Source organism: Gymnoscopelus braueri (genome assembly GCF_963280865.1).
Source record: "Gymnoscopelus braueri genome assembly, chromosome: 8".
In the NCBI taxonomy this organism is placed as follows: Eukaryota; Metazoa; Chordata; class Actinopteri; order Myctophiformes; family Myctophidae; genus Gymnoscopelus; species Gymnoscopelus braueri.
Genome location: NC_137609.1, coordinates 7,674,992 through 7,691,140, shown reverse-complemented (window position 1 = coordinate 7,691,140; position 16,149 = coordinate 7,674,992). Strand labels below are relative to the sequence as shown.

General features: G+C 43.9%; 1 protein-coding gene across 1 annotated transcript in view; it reads right to left on the bottom strand.

Moving 5' to 3' along the window:
• The window catches only part of LOC308090008 (serine/threonine-protein kinase PAK 3-like), an 87,296-nt gene that overhangs the window by 16,834 nt on the left and 54,313 nt on the right, over window positions 1-16,149 (bottom strand). The window contains 6 exon segments of the mRNA XM_080435035.1: window positions 1,522-1,570; window positions 5,684-5,747; window positions 6,834-7,008; window positions 7,937-7,972; window positions 7,974-8,093; window positions 10,404-10,466. Of these exon segments, the coding sequence (XP_080291161.1) occupies window positions 1,522-1,570; window positions 5,684-5,747; window positions 6,834-7,008; window positions 7,937-7,972; window positions 7,974-8,093; window positions 10,404-10,466 (507 nt within the window).

Genomic DNA, 16,149 nt, shown 5'->3' with positions numbered 1-16,149 from the left:
ATATTATAATGTGATCATTAACAGGTCAGGCAACTGGTGACTTGAGCCATCATCATCATCAGGATTCGGTTATATTTGCATTGAATGAAAGCACTGCATAATAATATAATGGCCTATGCATTTTAGCCATGTGAAAGAATGCGGTTCTATTTGCATATAATCATTTTATGTAGAAAGACTATGTATTTTATTTGAAAACATGTACAGGTTACTATGTACATAAAAAGGGAACAGATAATGTATCTACAGAGCATAACCTCATGTCTGCTTTTACTATGCAGAAGGGTACTATTAAAAATAGTTTCAGACGCTCAGACAACTTTGTCAAGGATTGTCATGTCCTGCCCACTCCTGGTTTATGCTAGCCTGATTATCAGCCTGTTTGGAACCAGGCTAGGTGTATGCATCAGAGTGATGGGTACCCTACCATTTAATATATGGTACTTGTTGCGTATAGTGCCTATAACTCTCTCTACATGGATCCTGAGGTGTGACTTAGGCCCTCATTGGAAACATAAAAGTCCGCAAGGACTTTTATGAACGGACCTGTTAGACAAAGTATTTTAAATGTAACTGTGCTGTTTTACATTTTTTGCCTAATAAAATATTCAATCAATCAATGACAACCAAGCCATGCATCGTCTCTTTGTTACGTCGGGAGACCTGGCTGGCTTCCATTTGGGAATGCGGTGAAAAGTTAGTCCGTTGTCCATTTTAGCCCCTTTATTCTCAACTCGTCGATGGTGAGAAGCCGTGGAACAGTTTTCATACAACAATTCATTCCCATTTTGGCGAAACACTGCTGAAAGAGCACCAACTAGCAGGCTACTATTAGCGAACCTCAGAGTGAAGGGAGATGTTGACCCCACCGACCGGGGGCGGGGCTAGCCGCAGCCGTGGAGTGACACCAGCCTTGCCAGCCCTATTCAGCGATTGACCAATCAGAATCAAGCATTCAACCAAGCCGTGTCATAATGAGACATAGTACGCAGAGACTATGCTAACACAACAATACAATCTATACAATAAATGCACAAAATCTCTGTACGTCTGAAGTCAAAACCGACCGACTTCAGACACGGCGCACTCGTCTCTGACGCCCCGACATTGAGTCGGATGGATAGGCGGGCTGTCCAGAACCGGCGATCTGACCGATATATGCCCATATATAGGCATACATGGAGATCTTGGAATATCTTGGAAGAAAAATTAACAATTCTGTAGTAGGGCCTACTAGGCTATTTTGGAGATTCTTTGCCTATAACGACATGCCCAAGTAGTACCAGGGACGCCAGGGTTAATGCAGTTAATCCCTTCTTCTGGGGGAAGAAAAAGCCAAACCCCAAAACAAAACAAACAAAACCACTTGAAATTCAACAGTCGATGTTTCCAAAAATGCAAATCACCAGCCTCCATTTCGCAAAAACAAAGGTCTTAAAAGGACTCCTCCGTTGCTGGTTTAATTGCAACCCGTAATTACCGTGTGGTTTCATTTACAAGCTAGAAATGCCGTGGCTTTACCTCTTGGCCAGTAGCGATGTCGATGGCTGTGTACACCGTGCCAGACGCTCTGTGGAAACAGGAACAACTTATCACTAAATGATACGCTAAAGGTTTTTCTTTTCTTTTTTGAAACAAGCCTATTAAAAGTTACATCTATGTTGTTGTCGGGCAGAAACCTCTTTCCATATTTTTAAATGTTTGTGTTTTTTTCATAAATTAACGCCCCTACTTTATCATACTACAGCGTCACACAAAAAGCATCAAAAGTAGCAGATCCACAAGCTTGAAACGTGGTGCGAAGCGACGAGTTTCAAGCTTGCGGATCTGCTGCTTTTGATGCTTTCGAATATGAATCCTGAAAAGCAACAGTTTTGTACATATGAGGTTTCCACCTGACGATTCGCATCCATCAAAAGATCCTGAAAATACAGCGAGTACATCATGAATACATTACATAATGTGTATTATTTCCTTCCTGATGCATCCATCAAAATACTCTAAACATATAGTACATATAACACATTACAGAATGTGTATTATTTCATTGTATCGTATCCAGCAAGCACTTTTTGCTTGTGGTTACCCCAACAACTGGCCTATATAATATTTAGTTTTAACAGTTTTTTGGTCGGATTGTTAGAAACTCTGAGAACTGGACTTCCGCGTTGCTGCAATGCCACAATATGCCTTTTGGGGAGTGAGACAGTGTTATATAGCCTGTATGTTTGGTGAACATGCAGAATGTGGAGTGATACAGTGTTATTTAGCCTGTATGTTTGGTGAACATGCAGAATGTGGAGTGATACAGTGTTATTTAGCCTGTATGTTTGGTGAACATGCAGAATGTAGTCTCCATTTATTGCACGTGGTTAGAATAGCTAGTGGCCTACAGCTATTTTTCTGAAGAGGTCAATACTCCAACAGTTTGCAGTATAGAGAATATAAATTATTTATAGAAATAGAACAAGCCTCAAGCCAAACTGGATTGATCTTTTTAACAATAAAGTTGTTCTATGTATCAGCGGTGGTGACAAAGTACTCAACCCCAGTACTTGAGTCAAAGTATAGATACGGTACTCCTGTAGTAAAATATGACTTAACTGTACTAGTGAAAGTTGCTCTGTCAAATGAGAGGTTCATTCATAATATGCCATTTCCCTTCCTATAAATAAATGTAGTGGAGTCAAAAGGACAATATTTGACCTTGAAATGTAGTGGAGTAGAGTGAAAGTCATAAGTATCCAAAAAATCACACCCTGTGTGAAGTGGGCGGTGTCTTGCTAGCTAATCACAATACTGAATGGAGTCAACCAATCATGTACAAAAGATAAATACATTTATTGAAACACTCTTTATGATGGACGAAACCATAACTTGAAAAAAACCAAATTTTGGTTTTTTTCAAGTTATGGTTGCTTATATAGGGCTATGCACATGTGTCATGTGACACTGGCCAATCACAGTCCTGAATAGACTGTGATTGGCCAATCACAGCGCAGGATAATTCTACAAATTTCCTGGGCCCAGATCACAGCGCAGGAAAATGTACATTTTTCCAAATCTCACTTATAGGGGCGGTTTCACCGCCCAAAAATACAAATAATAAAGTGCAGATACTCAAAAAAGTTACTTAAAGCTGCACTATGTAGCTTTCCTCTTCCACCCCGGATTTGAACCCGTTTTCCTGCGCAAGAGCTGACATTTTTTACCATTGAGCTAAAAGAGCCTCCCTGCTTTCTCAGGGGATAAATTGAATCTTTTACCTTTCGTAAAAATTCGTGTCAGATCCTGTGTCTAGGATGAGACATGACCTTTGACACGATCTAAATGTCTCAATAGAAGAGCAGGGAGACAAAATACAACCACCCCAATTGTATAAGTTAATATATATATATATATATATATATATATATATATATATATATATTTGGGACAACATATTTTGAGATGGGGGTCCGCGGCCAAATACATATCATTTTGGGGGTCCTCACCATGGAAAAGATGGAGCCCCACTGATACAGCAACATACTGTTATGTTGATAACAGTATAAATATTTTTAGATATGTATTTGGCCGTAGAACTCCATCTGATTTTTTTTTGTTCCAGGGACCCCCAGAAGCAAAGATTTGAGTTACAAATGATCGCTTTAAAAATATATACATTGAAAGATCTGTATAAAATGTTAAGATTTTTCTAAAACTGCAGATCTACAAGCTCATAGTGCCGTACTCGCCTCCGTGCTATGAGCTTGTATATCTGCTGTTTTTGAATAGCCAAAGAAATCTTAAAATGACACAGATGCGTTCCTGGATTGAATGAGTTAAGTACTCAGTACTCAAGTAAATATACTCTGTTACTGTCCACCACTGTCTCTATACTACAAGTGTTGCTGGAGTTCTGACCTCTTTAGACTTGTTCTCCACACACACACACCATGGAAGTAGATGAAACTGTGGCAAAAAAAACACTACTCTGCTTTGCCTCGTACAACTATCTTATCCCCCCAAGGGTTCGTTCAGTTTTTAAACATTAAAACTCAGGATTTTGCCTCGACAGGAGTCACACAGGCAGGAGGTTATCTTGCAGCTGCAGACAGATAGACTTTTGAGTTTTAAATCCTGCTCTGTGGCTTTGCTGTCGCACATGCAGCCCAGCCAGGTGAATTCAAGCCTTTTGGCACCTCCATCCCGCTGTCAGCTACACCAGACAGTATTGTCGGTAAGCTATGAATAATGAAGCACAGACTGTTCCTGTTTGGTTCCAGCAGGCCCTAATAACTTTATAGATAACTCTGCAAAGTCAGTCAATAGACTCCAACCGGCCGAGTCCCTCCCTCTGGAGGAGGCTGGAGGGAGAGGATCAAGAGGAGAGAGAACAATGGAGCGTGTCGTCAGCCTCGACATCGGCTGGAAGAGTTTAGAATCTATGCAGACCGCTCGATTCTGTCTCGTAGGTAAACATTGGGGGAGGCATATCAAGAGAGAGGCATATAGTCTCTGTCGGGTGGACACCTCATATGTCCAAAACTGTTACTTATCAGGATTCAAATTCAAAAATAGCAAAAGTAGCAGATCTACAAGCTCAAAACGAGTGGCTTAGCGCCGCGTTTCGAGCAAAAACAACAACGATGTAGAGTGAGTGAGTGAGTGAGTCCGACAGAGAGAGCGAGAGAGAGAGAGAGAGAGAGAGAGAGAGAGAGAGAGAGAGAGAGAGAGAGAGAGAGCAGAGATCAAAAAAGGCTGAGCTGTACTGGCCCCTGGCCATTTCTTGAAACGGTTCTCCTTTCTTCTCTGCTACTCGTTTTTCTTCCCTCCCTCCCTCCCTCTCTTCTCTCTCTCTCTCAAGCCCCCCCACCCCTCTCTACCTCTCTGTCTCTCTGTAGCCACTATTGCCTCAATCTCTCCTGGTCCAGACCCAGACCACAAACTGCTAAATTGTATTTTCCCTTAAAGCTGCAACATTATCCTCCGTTTATTGAGACAGACAGACAGACAGACAGACAGACAGACAGACTGCAGGGACGGACGGGCAGCCGGCCCTGGGGGGGAACACTGGATCCCAGGGGGCCGGCGATGGGGGGGGGCCTCTGGAGCCATGGTCCTTATAACCACATAAACCCTATATACTTTGTTGGCCGGTGTCCCACAGGGGTCTATAATAGGCCCCCTACTTTTTTTCTTCACCAAAAAAATCTCCTGGCCCCAGAATTGGGTCACTCGAGTTCATGTGGTTAACCAATCCCCCATGATCCACCTGGGCTCCAGCCAGGGTGGGCCAGTAAGTAACAAAGTATATTTTTGTCGAGTATCGTACTTGAGTATTTGTATTTGTTTTTATATTTAGTAGTACTTTTAGTTGAGTACTTTGTCCGCCACAGGGTTAACCAATCCCCCACGATCCACCAGCCAGCCAGCCAGTGTTGGACAGTAACAAAGTTTAAAAAATGAGAGTATCGTACTTGAGTATTTGTATCTTTTTGATATTTATGACTTTCACACCACCACATTTCAAAGACACGTATTGTGTATAGAGGAGTATCTATACTTTGAGCTCAAGTACTACTGGGGTTGAGTACTTTGTCCGCCACAGGGTTAACCAATCCCCCATAATCCACCTCGGCTCCAGCTCCCTGTTGACAGCTACAGATTAAAGGGGAGAGGAGGACGGGACAGGACTCACCCTTGTCCTATTTTCTCGAAGCGCGTGTACTTCTTTTTGGGGTCCCCCACGCTCACAATGCTCCCTGTGTGAGAGAGATAACAGTTAATAAACACACACATTTTAGGACGACAATCTTTACGAATGTCATTTAAAAAGAAAATTGCTATTTTTACCCTGCAAAGGTAGTTGGTTAGTTTGTGTCATGTTGTTGCTGTGGTGCATGTGTATGTGGGACTACGGATGGAAACTATGTTATAGCTGAATGCGGCATATTTACATGATATCATGTTTATTGACTGAAATGTCCATTAACCCATTCAATCCGGGAACGCATCTGTGTAATTTTAGGTTTCTTTTGGCTATTTTTTTAAAAGCCTGATTTTTTTTGCGAATCGCAGCTAAATACATATAATTTTGGTGGTCCTTCACATTAAAAAGTTTGAGCACCACTGATATTATGGCAACATACGTTTATCAGAAACCATTTAGGATTTAGAAGACATTTGTAGATGCGTTCCCGGATTGAATGGGTTAGAAAACATTTTTTTTTACCATAAAACAACCATTTATCTCATGAGGACCAGGAAAATGGTCCTCACAATGTGGGGACCATTTGACCCTCACAAGTATAATAATACGCACACACACACACACACACACACACACCCCCACACACTAGGGCTTTCACGACAAGAGATTTTTACTGGTCGACTAATTTGACCCAGTGCTAGTCGACTAGTCGATATTTACCTATTTAAAAAAAGGGGGAAAATGTTTTAATGCCATTACTATTATTATTATCCTCCTGTCTTTATTTTGATGCCGTTTTAAGGGAAGCGCTTCTGGCACCGCAGCCCAGCAGCGTCTCCAAAGATCCTCCAAAGGGGGTATATATATATATATATATATATATATATATATACAAAAATACTTTTGACTCCTTTTGATAAAAAATAAAGGCAGGAGGATAATAATAATAGTAATGGGCCATTACTATGGCAATGAAAAAATAAAAACCTTTTTTTTTCATTTTCATCAACTATTCGACTAGTACCAACAAGGTCGACTAGTGGTTATACTAGTCGACTAGTTGGTGAAAGCCACACACACACACACACACACACACACACACACACACACCAGGGTGACAGACAACATGGAGACGTACTGAGCCTCTCTAGAATCTCCTCGTCGGTCATCTTGGACTTCTTCCTCTGCCGGTCGGTGTGACGGTACATGGTGTTGGACGTGTCGTCCGGCTGGACCTGCGACTCCGGAGGGGTCACCACCTCTTTCACAGGGGTGGGGGGCTTCAGGGGCTCCAGGACGGAGCGTGTGTAGATCTGCAAGGCAAATAAAACCATCATTACCCTACGGATTTCTATGACCTAATTAGAGTTCTCAAATTCTGCCCAAACTCGACCCTGCCCGACCCGACGTTTGCGGGCCGGGCTGGAAATGTATGCTAATTGGTTGGGTCGAGCCGAGCCGAGAGTTCTGTGAAAATATTTGTTTTCTATTACCCCCCAAAAAATAATTCCAACTGCCCCTAGCTGCCCCTAGCGGCCGAACAGTAAGGTTGACGTAAATGGCAGTGGATGCATTGGATGCAGCTCAAAGTGAACTTTACTCAGGCATCTAGTTCGTCACCGTCCGACCTTCACAGCCCGTGTAATGAAAAAAAAACTGGCCAAAATGCAAAGCTCAGTTCAAAGCTTGTTGAATGTGTGACTTTGAGGACATTAAGCACACAATAACACTTTTTCGGGTTTTCGGGCCTACAATTGTGGTAATTGTTCGGGCCGGGCCAGTTAGGGCCGGGCCTTAATTTTCAGGCCCGTTGTGTGATTTGTAAAACAATGTGAAAGGAGCCCCGCACACAATAGCGCTGATTCCTAAACATCTACAAGCTCTCAATGCACCGCGGACACATTGAGAGCTTGTAGATCGGCTGCGCAAAACATGCTTCCACAGACGACATGCTGACTTCTATGTTTTCCCTCTACACCTAACCTCTTTAGTGTAGAGGTTTGTAGTTATTATTTTTTTATTGCCGATCTACAAGCTCACAAAGCTTCACGTTGCAATACATTGTGAGCTTGCAGATCGACTATTTTCGGCTGTGAGCTTTTAGATTAGCTATTTTTTAGTTTTTTAATCTTTTTCCTATAATGACATAGCCAAAATAGGGATAGATTATTAATTAATAATTTCATATTAAATGATCAATTATCTATTTTGTTTAGTGAAATAGAGTTAGTTGGAACTCACAGATTTGGTGTGTTCCGGGCGCGGCGCGATGACCGGGCGGTGGCTCGTCGTCATCTTCCTCCTCTTCCTCCTCCTCCTCTTCCTCCTCCTCTTCGTCGTCCTCCTCGGACACGGGCGGGGCGATGGGAGGATCTGTCGTGGTGGACGTCTTGGCACCCTGAAGGGAAGGAGAGCAGGTGTGTGGTGTCAGAGCGGACTGGGTGAGGCTCAGGGTGGCCGACAACGCATTGTCACTACCAAGACGGCAAACAAGGTGACTTTCATGGGACGGATTTGAACCAAAGGTCAAACGTTTGACTGAAGGGGGGGGGGGTACCTGTGACGGCACATGTTGATTAGGGGGGATATATAACCTGAAACGGTGCTGAGTCGGCTGAAGCGAACTTCGTCTCTCTCTCCCCCTCTCTCTCTCCCCCCCTCTCTCTCCCCCCCTCTCTCTCTCTCTCTCTCTCTCTCTCTCTCTCTCTCTCTCTCTCTCTCTCTCTCTCTCTCTCTCTCTCTCTCTCTCTCTCTCTCTCTCTCTCTCTCTCTCTCTCTCTCTCTCTCTCTCGAACAAACACTCTATAGGAAAGATTACTAGAGAACAAACACTCTATAGGAAAGATTACTATCAGAATATAGAGCATTAACCTTTTAACTAAAACATTTCTGTTTTAACCAGAAAATATCACCAAAGGAATGAAAAGGAATTTAAAGTAATCAAATGGATTATGTCCAGAGGTTACAGTAGGACCTACTTGACTTTGGAATAAGAACCTACTGAGTAGGTTCTTATTCCAAAGTCAAGAGTATTCAGTTACATCATTTATGTAAATTCTAATCAATCTATTTCATTTTATCTTAACCATAAGCACACACTTTGATCATCATGTCTTTAGCGCGTACAAATAAACCTGGTTGCCAGGGTGATTTGAATAATAAACTCAGACCGGAGGACCCCCAGCGGTCCTTGAGGTTGGTTCCAGAGGGTCCCCGGGGTGTCTGTGGCCTATAATGCGTATCAAACTGGGGGTCCTTGAAATTAAAATACCGCTCGAGGCCGATAAAAGAGAACATACAAGAGAATGATCACATCACAGCACACTACTGAATGAAATCAAGACAATGAGAGGAGATAGTGCAAGGGACTCCCTCTTTCTTTGGTGTTTGGCCCAGGTGGTTACAAGCCTAAACCTAACCTAACAAAGTGTTTTCTTAATTTCTCTTGGGCCTTTTATTTTAAATTTGACCCTTTTAGTCTAGCCTAGTTTGGTCCTATGTAATTGTTTTGGTTTCCTACGCTGTTTTTATGCCATGCTTTTAAACCCCTGTAGCACTCTGAGATTCGCAAGAATGTAAAGTGCTTTATATAAATAAAATGCATTATTATTATATTACTAACCTAGTTATATTACTATATTACTGAGAAATTTGATATCCTTCCCGGGATCCAAACTAGTGAAAATAGCCGATCTACAAGCTATAAACGCGTCACGATGCGACACGTTGTGAGCTTGTACTGCTATTTTCACTTCTTACAAAACATTTTTTTTTAATGAATTATTGTGAACAAAAAATGAAAAAAGAAATTGGAAATCTTTTGAAATAATTTACTTGCGAGTCGCGACCCATAAAAATGGGCCCCTGACCCACTGTTTGGGAAACTCCTGCCTTAACCTAACCTAACCTCAAAACCACGCCCACCTGGGTGAAACACCTGGGAAAGAAGGAGTCCCCACAGTGCAAACAGAACAGCGTTGTGTGAGTGAGCGGGTGGGTAGGTGGTGGTGATGGTAGCGTGGTTGACAAAGGCAGGTGTTAACACAGTGAAGGTGTGGTTCTATGCTGTTTGACAGGTGGACTTAGTGCCAGACAGGGAACTGGTCTGACGATAAGGCTGTGGGTGTGGCATTCAGTGAGACCCAATGGCCTGCTTCATAGTGAGGAGTGCATACATGCTGCAGCGTGGACGTCATACGTATCTTGTAATGTATACAAATAAGGAGATGCATCTGTGTGATTGCAAGATACCATTTCACAAGCCAAATGCACGTTAGATCTAAGATGACAAAAAAAAAAAACTTGTAATGGTTTGACTGACAGCACTCTCCCAGCGCTAAAGCAGTGCTGTAATAGGTATTGAAAATGTCTAAATTGACAAGCTGAGAGCTTTAAGGTAAGGTAATGGGCCGTGCGGTCCAACGGGAACGTTCATTTGCTTCACACTCAGTATTGACAACATGAGGAGTTGAATTCGGTGCCAGTCATGTGCACTGGTTGTCAATGTGGGGTCCGGGGATTCTCAAGGGCCCTTGAAGGGGTTCCAGGGGGTCCCCAGCAAGTTGGGGATTGTTGGCATGAAAATGTTTCAGAAGCAGCTGGTGAAGGGAAAGGGAGGGAGTGGCTTGAAGGGGAGTGGTTTTAAAGGGGAGTGGTTTTAAAGGGGAGGGGTTTTAAAGGGGAGGAGCTTTAGAGGGGAGGGGTTTACCTTGTCGTACAACGCGCTGCAGCTTCTGAGGCTGACCGGAGGCCCGGACGACAGCATACGGTTCTGAATGTGAGGGTTGACAAATGGGACCAAGGTTTTTACTCAAAAACACAAAAAAAAGCATTTTAAAAGGGGCATTTCACCAAAAATAAAACAAAAAAACAAGCAGCACACATAATGACACATAATATCCAACACTATGATAAATGATGAATGATTTCAATGATAGAAGTGAGGAGGGCTAGTTCAGTAAAATTACGAAATCAGAGAAAGAATTAGCATCGCTTAGGGCTTCACTGAGTTACAGTATGAACACGTTGCAAGGTTGTTTTATGTACCACAATGAAAATAAAGTCTCGAGCTATCCTTATATTTGTACATAGCTATCCTTTTGATAGATATGTAAAAATATATGGCCATGTATATCATTTTTTGTCAATGAAATCATCAATTACAATTACTTTTTATGAAATCAAAGCAAATCACGCACCAAAAATGGCAATTTGAACGTGTCGGACTGCCATTTTTTTATGCGCGACAACTTGTACGCCGGTGCATAAATTAGGCTCAACGAGCAACAGACTGTAGCGATAATAACCTCTCTCGGACAACACAACTCGGATGCATAAATGGGTGAAATGCCCCTTTAAGAGTAAGGGGTTCTGAGGGTACCAGGGAAGTGAGGACAGGAGTAGACTGCTGTTGATGGATGACTTGCACACTATCTTACATTTAATCATCCTCACGTACCAAACACACACATTTTACTGTCCGTGTGTCCGATAGAGACACGATAACCTTGTTCCAAACGCCACCATTAGCATAATGCTACCATAATGTGATGAAAACAAACTTTGAATCCCATCACTGGCACATATTCTTTAACGGCCGTTTGTTATCATTATGTACACAGTCCGTAACCACGGATATGTCAACACAGCTGACCTGTGGGCAGCACTTTGAAAATGAAATCCACAACTGAACGGATCATCAGTATGTCGTCAGGCAGAAACCTTGTATCTCCATTATGTTTTTATTTTTTTCATACATTAATGCCCTATTTTTATACTTTGACATATAAAATATTAAGGCATTAATTCATGAAAAAAACATAAAAATAAAAACATAGCAAAAATAGCCAATCTTCAAGCTAACAAAGCATTGCGATACGACTGTTTAGGGCATGACATGTTTGACTATGTCATGCCCAAAACAGGGACGCCTGTTTGAAAGTAGTTTCAGTGTGTCAGCGGATTCTACAAATATTTTACCTATGAAAAGTATTAACAAGAGACTCGTGAACTACACTGGATCCATTGGAACACATGTGTTTCTTTTTTTTTTTTGCACGTACGTGGTTTCCACCTGAGAGCGAGGATAATGCAACATGTTCCATCCTATGTCTCATTACTGGGTGAATGTATGAGTCGAGGTGTCAGCAGGGTGATTCTTCCAGCATACCAGCCATACCGTTCTGCTGTTTATTTCTCCCCACTTTAAAGGGACCATTGAGCTCCTCGCGCTATACACTCATTGTCACCTGGCAGTTATTATGACGCCGCTCTGCAGCGACAACAAGGCCCCGCTGTTGTTGTTGTAGTGTAATGCACACAATCACATACACACCAACCTACACAACAAACAATACACAACTGCGGTATACTGCCATGACGACTTGATCGATCCGCACAGGATCAATAAAGGTCTATCTATGTACGTTAAATGTAACGTTTTAGAATTGTGTCTTCAGCAGGGCAGGAATTTCAGGGAGGCCATGAAGGCCATGGCCGTCGTTGCCCCTCAGTTTGGCCTTGTGCCCCTCAAAAAATGGCATGCCATATTTAAATATTTAAAATCCAGTAACTTTGATTGGTGCAGGGCTGAGCATGGATTCCATAATGTATTTATTTCACTGTAGATAGTCTACATATTAAATTAAAAAAAATCCTTAACCTTCAATTGATTGATTGACAATTCAATTGATTATTTCAATGGACTAAAATCTTGTTTTATTTGATGGCCGTCGCACCCTGGCATTTGGCCTTTGTGCCCTCAAAAAGTTAACACCACCAAAGGCCAAGTGGCCTTGCCACTAAAATGACGAAATTCCAGGCCTGGTCTTCAGGGATGGGTCGTAAGAAAAGACACATTCATTCATTGTCTGTTCTCTCATGTTTTCATCTGTATATGGTTGCTGTCGGGGCAGAATTCCCTCTTAACTCCATATTCTAACTTATTGTGTTCTTTCGTAAATTGACGCCCTACTCGATCATACTACCGCGTCACACACAAGCATTAAAAGCAGCAGATACTGTAATGCATGATAATTGTTGCTCTGTGAAGCAGTCCATAATGAGGTTTATAAAAAGGTCTTTGTCATAAATTACTTTGACAGAATCGGGTGAGTTTTTTTTTTGCACTGGCTGCAATTTGAGAAGAACAGAGGAGATGAAAAATACTGGGACAATTCATTCCTGTATCTAAGGCGTTATTATTGATGCATCGATGCTTCTTCGTGTGACGTAGTGCTCTTATTAGCAATGTCTGCAGATGCGTTCATCGTTTTCCAACATAAATAAGCTACCACACATTTACAGGTTTATACAGCATGAGTACACACTCAGAGCAACATTGTCAGTGTTAATTTACACATCGTCGCTACTTTTTCTATTTTCTAATTTGAATCCTGAAAAGTAACAGTTTTGTACATAATGAGGTTTCCACCCGACAGGGACGAAATGGATAAATTAATGCTGAGGATTCTACTGTGTGTCAGGGAAGTCCCTGTTTTTCATACCAGTAACCTGTAAGCTGATTGTATGACGTTCTGCATAGTAGTGTGTATCTGTCTGTTTTCTTAACCCATTAAAACCGGTAACGCATCTGTGTCATTTTAAGATTTATTTGGCTATTAAAAAAATAGCAGATCTACAAGCTCATAGTGTGGCAATTAGATCTGATTTTTTTTTTTTAATCGTGAACATTTTTGCAAATCTTTGAATATATATATATTTTCAAAGCGAACATTTGTAACTCAAATCTTTTGCTTCTGGTATATCTGGTATTTCATTATGGAAGGAACGACGGTTGGTGGCTGGGCGCCCTCTTTTCATTAGATATCAGCGTCTAAATAGATGCCTGACCTGAAACACACTGGCCATTCTGTATTTCCTTTGGTTGCTGGGCAACTATCGAAAATCCCCAACGGAAACGTAGCAGTGCTCTTTTTTTTGGTGAAAGTAGCAACACTGTTACCGTCAGCCCTGGGCGTTATGACAAGCAACCGGGTTTGCGCTCAGATCTCAGTGCCACGGCAGGCACTGGTCGGGGTATAAATTTGATCCAATCAGGAGAGAGAACTCATACAGGATACAGGATAAACAAAGGAAATCAAATTGGAAGTGATGAAAAAAAAAAAAAAAAGGCAGACACAATTAGAACTGGAACACTGTTAAAGTGAAACTGATAAATTATCTTTGAGTAATTCCCTCTCCTGATTGGATTAAATTGGTATCCTGACCTTGTTAACTGGAGAGCTGGAGAGGTGGGAAACTCAGGGTTACGGATGTAACCCCGGTTTCTTTAGAATTCGGAGTAACATACTCACTATGGGATATCAGCGCCTCCTGGCGTGATGCAGAGCTACATACCATAAACTCCCGGGCCATTCATTGGCTGAGAAGGGTATGTCACGTGTCCGGTAAACCGGAAGAGGTATAAAACCTCTTGCGTGACGTGGCTCATCCTCTTTAACACGCTTCCTGCATGCAGATGCACACAAACAGGGGTGTTAGGTGAGTATGTTACTCCGAATTCTAAAGAAACCGGGGTTACATCCGTAACCCTGAGTTTCTTGTCAATTCTCCGTAACATACTCACTATGGGATGCATAAACCCCCCTGGGCTTATAGCCATACCGAATCTCAGGTCCGCACGCCCCCTAGCCATAAGGCCCCGTCCCCCTGGACGTGACCTTCGGCCTCACGGGCGCCCCAGCCCTCCGGGCCGGGGTGCGGTATATAATTGAAAGAAAAGGACCCTGACAGACCAAGTCTGCCTATTCATCTAATGAACAGACACAAGTCTGACCCATAAGTGAAAACAAGGAAACAGGGCCTCCTCCCCTGGAAACCTACCAACGGTGGTTCCGAGGGGACTCAAGAGAAGGAAGGTAGAGAAGGGAAAAAAGGCGGGTTACACAAAAGACCTGCCTAACCTCCCCTACCCTAACTAGAGACAGCCGCTATGTCCAGTACAGCGTGCGCCACTGACGCCGCTGCCACATCCAGGCTGTAGAAAGCCGCAAAAGTCGATGGAGACGACCAGTTTGCGGCCGCGCACAACTCCTGGACCGACATTTCCCTGGAGAGGGCCCAGGAAGTAGCCACGCCTCTAGTAGAGTGAGCCTTCAGTCCTTCTGGAACTGGAGCGCCACTACTGACGTAGGCCAGCCTAATGGCATCCACACTCCATCTAGAAAGCGTCGCCTTAGTCACTGCCTTCCTCCGAACATCTGGGCCGAAGGAGACAAAAAGTTGCGACGACGACCGGCCGTAGAGCTTCAACGCCCTCACTGGGCAGAGACAGTGCAGCCGCCTATCCTCTGCCGAAGCGACAGAAGGCGGATGAAAAACTATCAGCTCAACCGGTGTCTGGGTCACCATTCCGTTCTTGGGAACAAACGCCATGTCGGGCTTAACCAAACCCTGCTGTCGTCTCCCAAGAACCTCATGCACTCCGAACTTACTGAGAGCGCATGTATGTCGCTGACCCGTGTAGCTGTAGTGAAAACAACCACAAGAACCGTTTCGAGACTAACGATCTCCAGATCCATAGAGTGAAAAGGCTCGAACGGTGGGAGGCAAAGCGCCCCCAGCACCACCACCAGGTCCCAGGCCGGGAACAGAGGCCTAGAGACCGGCCTGGCCCGCCTGGCACCGTTCATAAAACTACGCACCAGCGGATGTCGGCCAACCGTCATGTCATCGAAACCCACGTGACAAGCGGAAATGGCCGCCTGGTACACCTTAACCGTCGAGAAAACCAGACCTTGGTTCAATTTGTCCTGCAAGAACATGAGGATGCTGCGTACCGAGGCCCGGAAGGCCTCAACCGGCGGTGACTGACCCAGACACCATGACACGAACAGGTTCCACCTGTCGTCGTACGCAGACCTCGTGGAAAGGGCCCTCGCCCCCTGGATGGTAGCTACCACCTCAGGGGGCAGGCCATAAGAAGTCAAGGTCTCCCCCTCACGGGCCAAGCCCACCGGTCTAGGTCCTGAGGTTGCTTGTGGAAAATTCCGACCCCTGCCTGCCGTAGCAGATCTCTGATCGGGGGGAGGGCCCAGGGCTCGTTGTAGAGGAGAGGATTATTCCTAACCTCCATGCGCCCCACGCCAGTGCCACCAGTGGCACTGACAGTCCGTGGAGTCTGACAAGTTGAGAGGACCAACTCCAGTGACGGGAATGCATAAAGCAGTTCAGTCGGCCAACCTGGCCCAGATCTGGCTTGTTATCTCCGGAGGAGAGGCCAATCTGCGTACCAAAAAATGCCCCTGGACAACAGAGTCGCTCCACTGTTCAGGAGGCCCGGTACCTGTGAGGCCCTGGTTGACGTAAGGCGCGCGTCGCACCACAGCGTCAGATCGCCAGCTAGCCTGGCCAACACTGGAGAGGCCAGGCCTCCCTGCTTTTTGGCATAGCACACGGTCGTGGTGTTGTCGGTTCCTGATCAGGACATGACA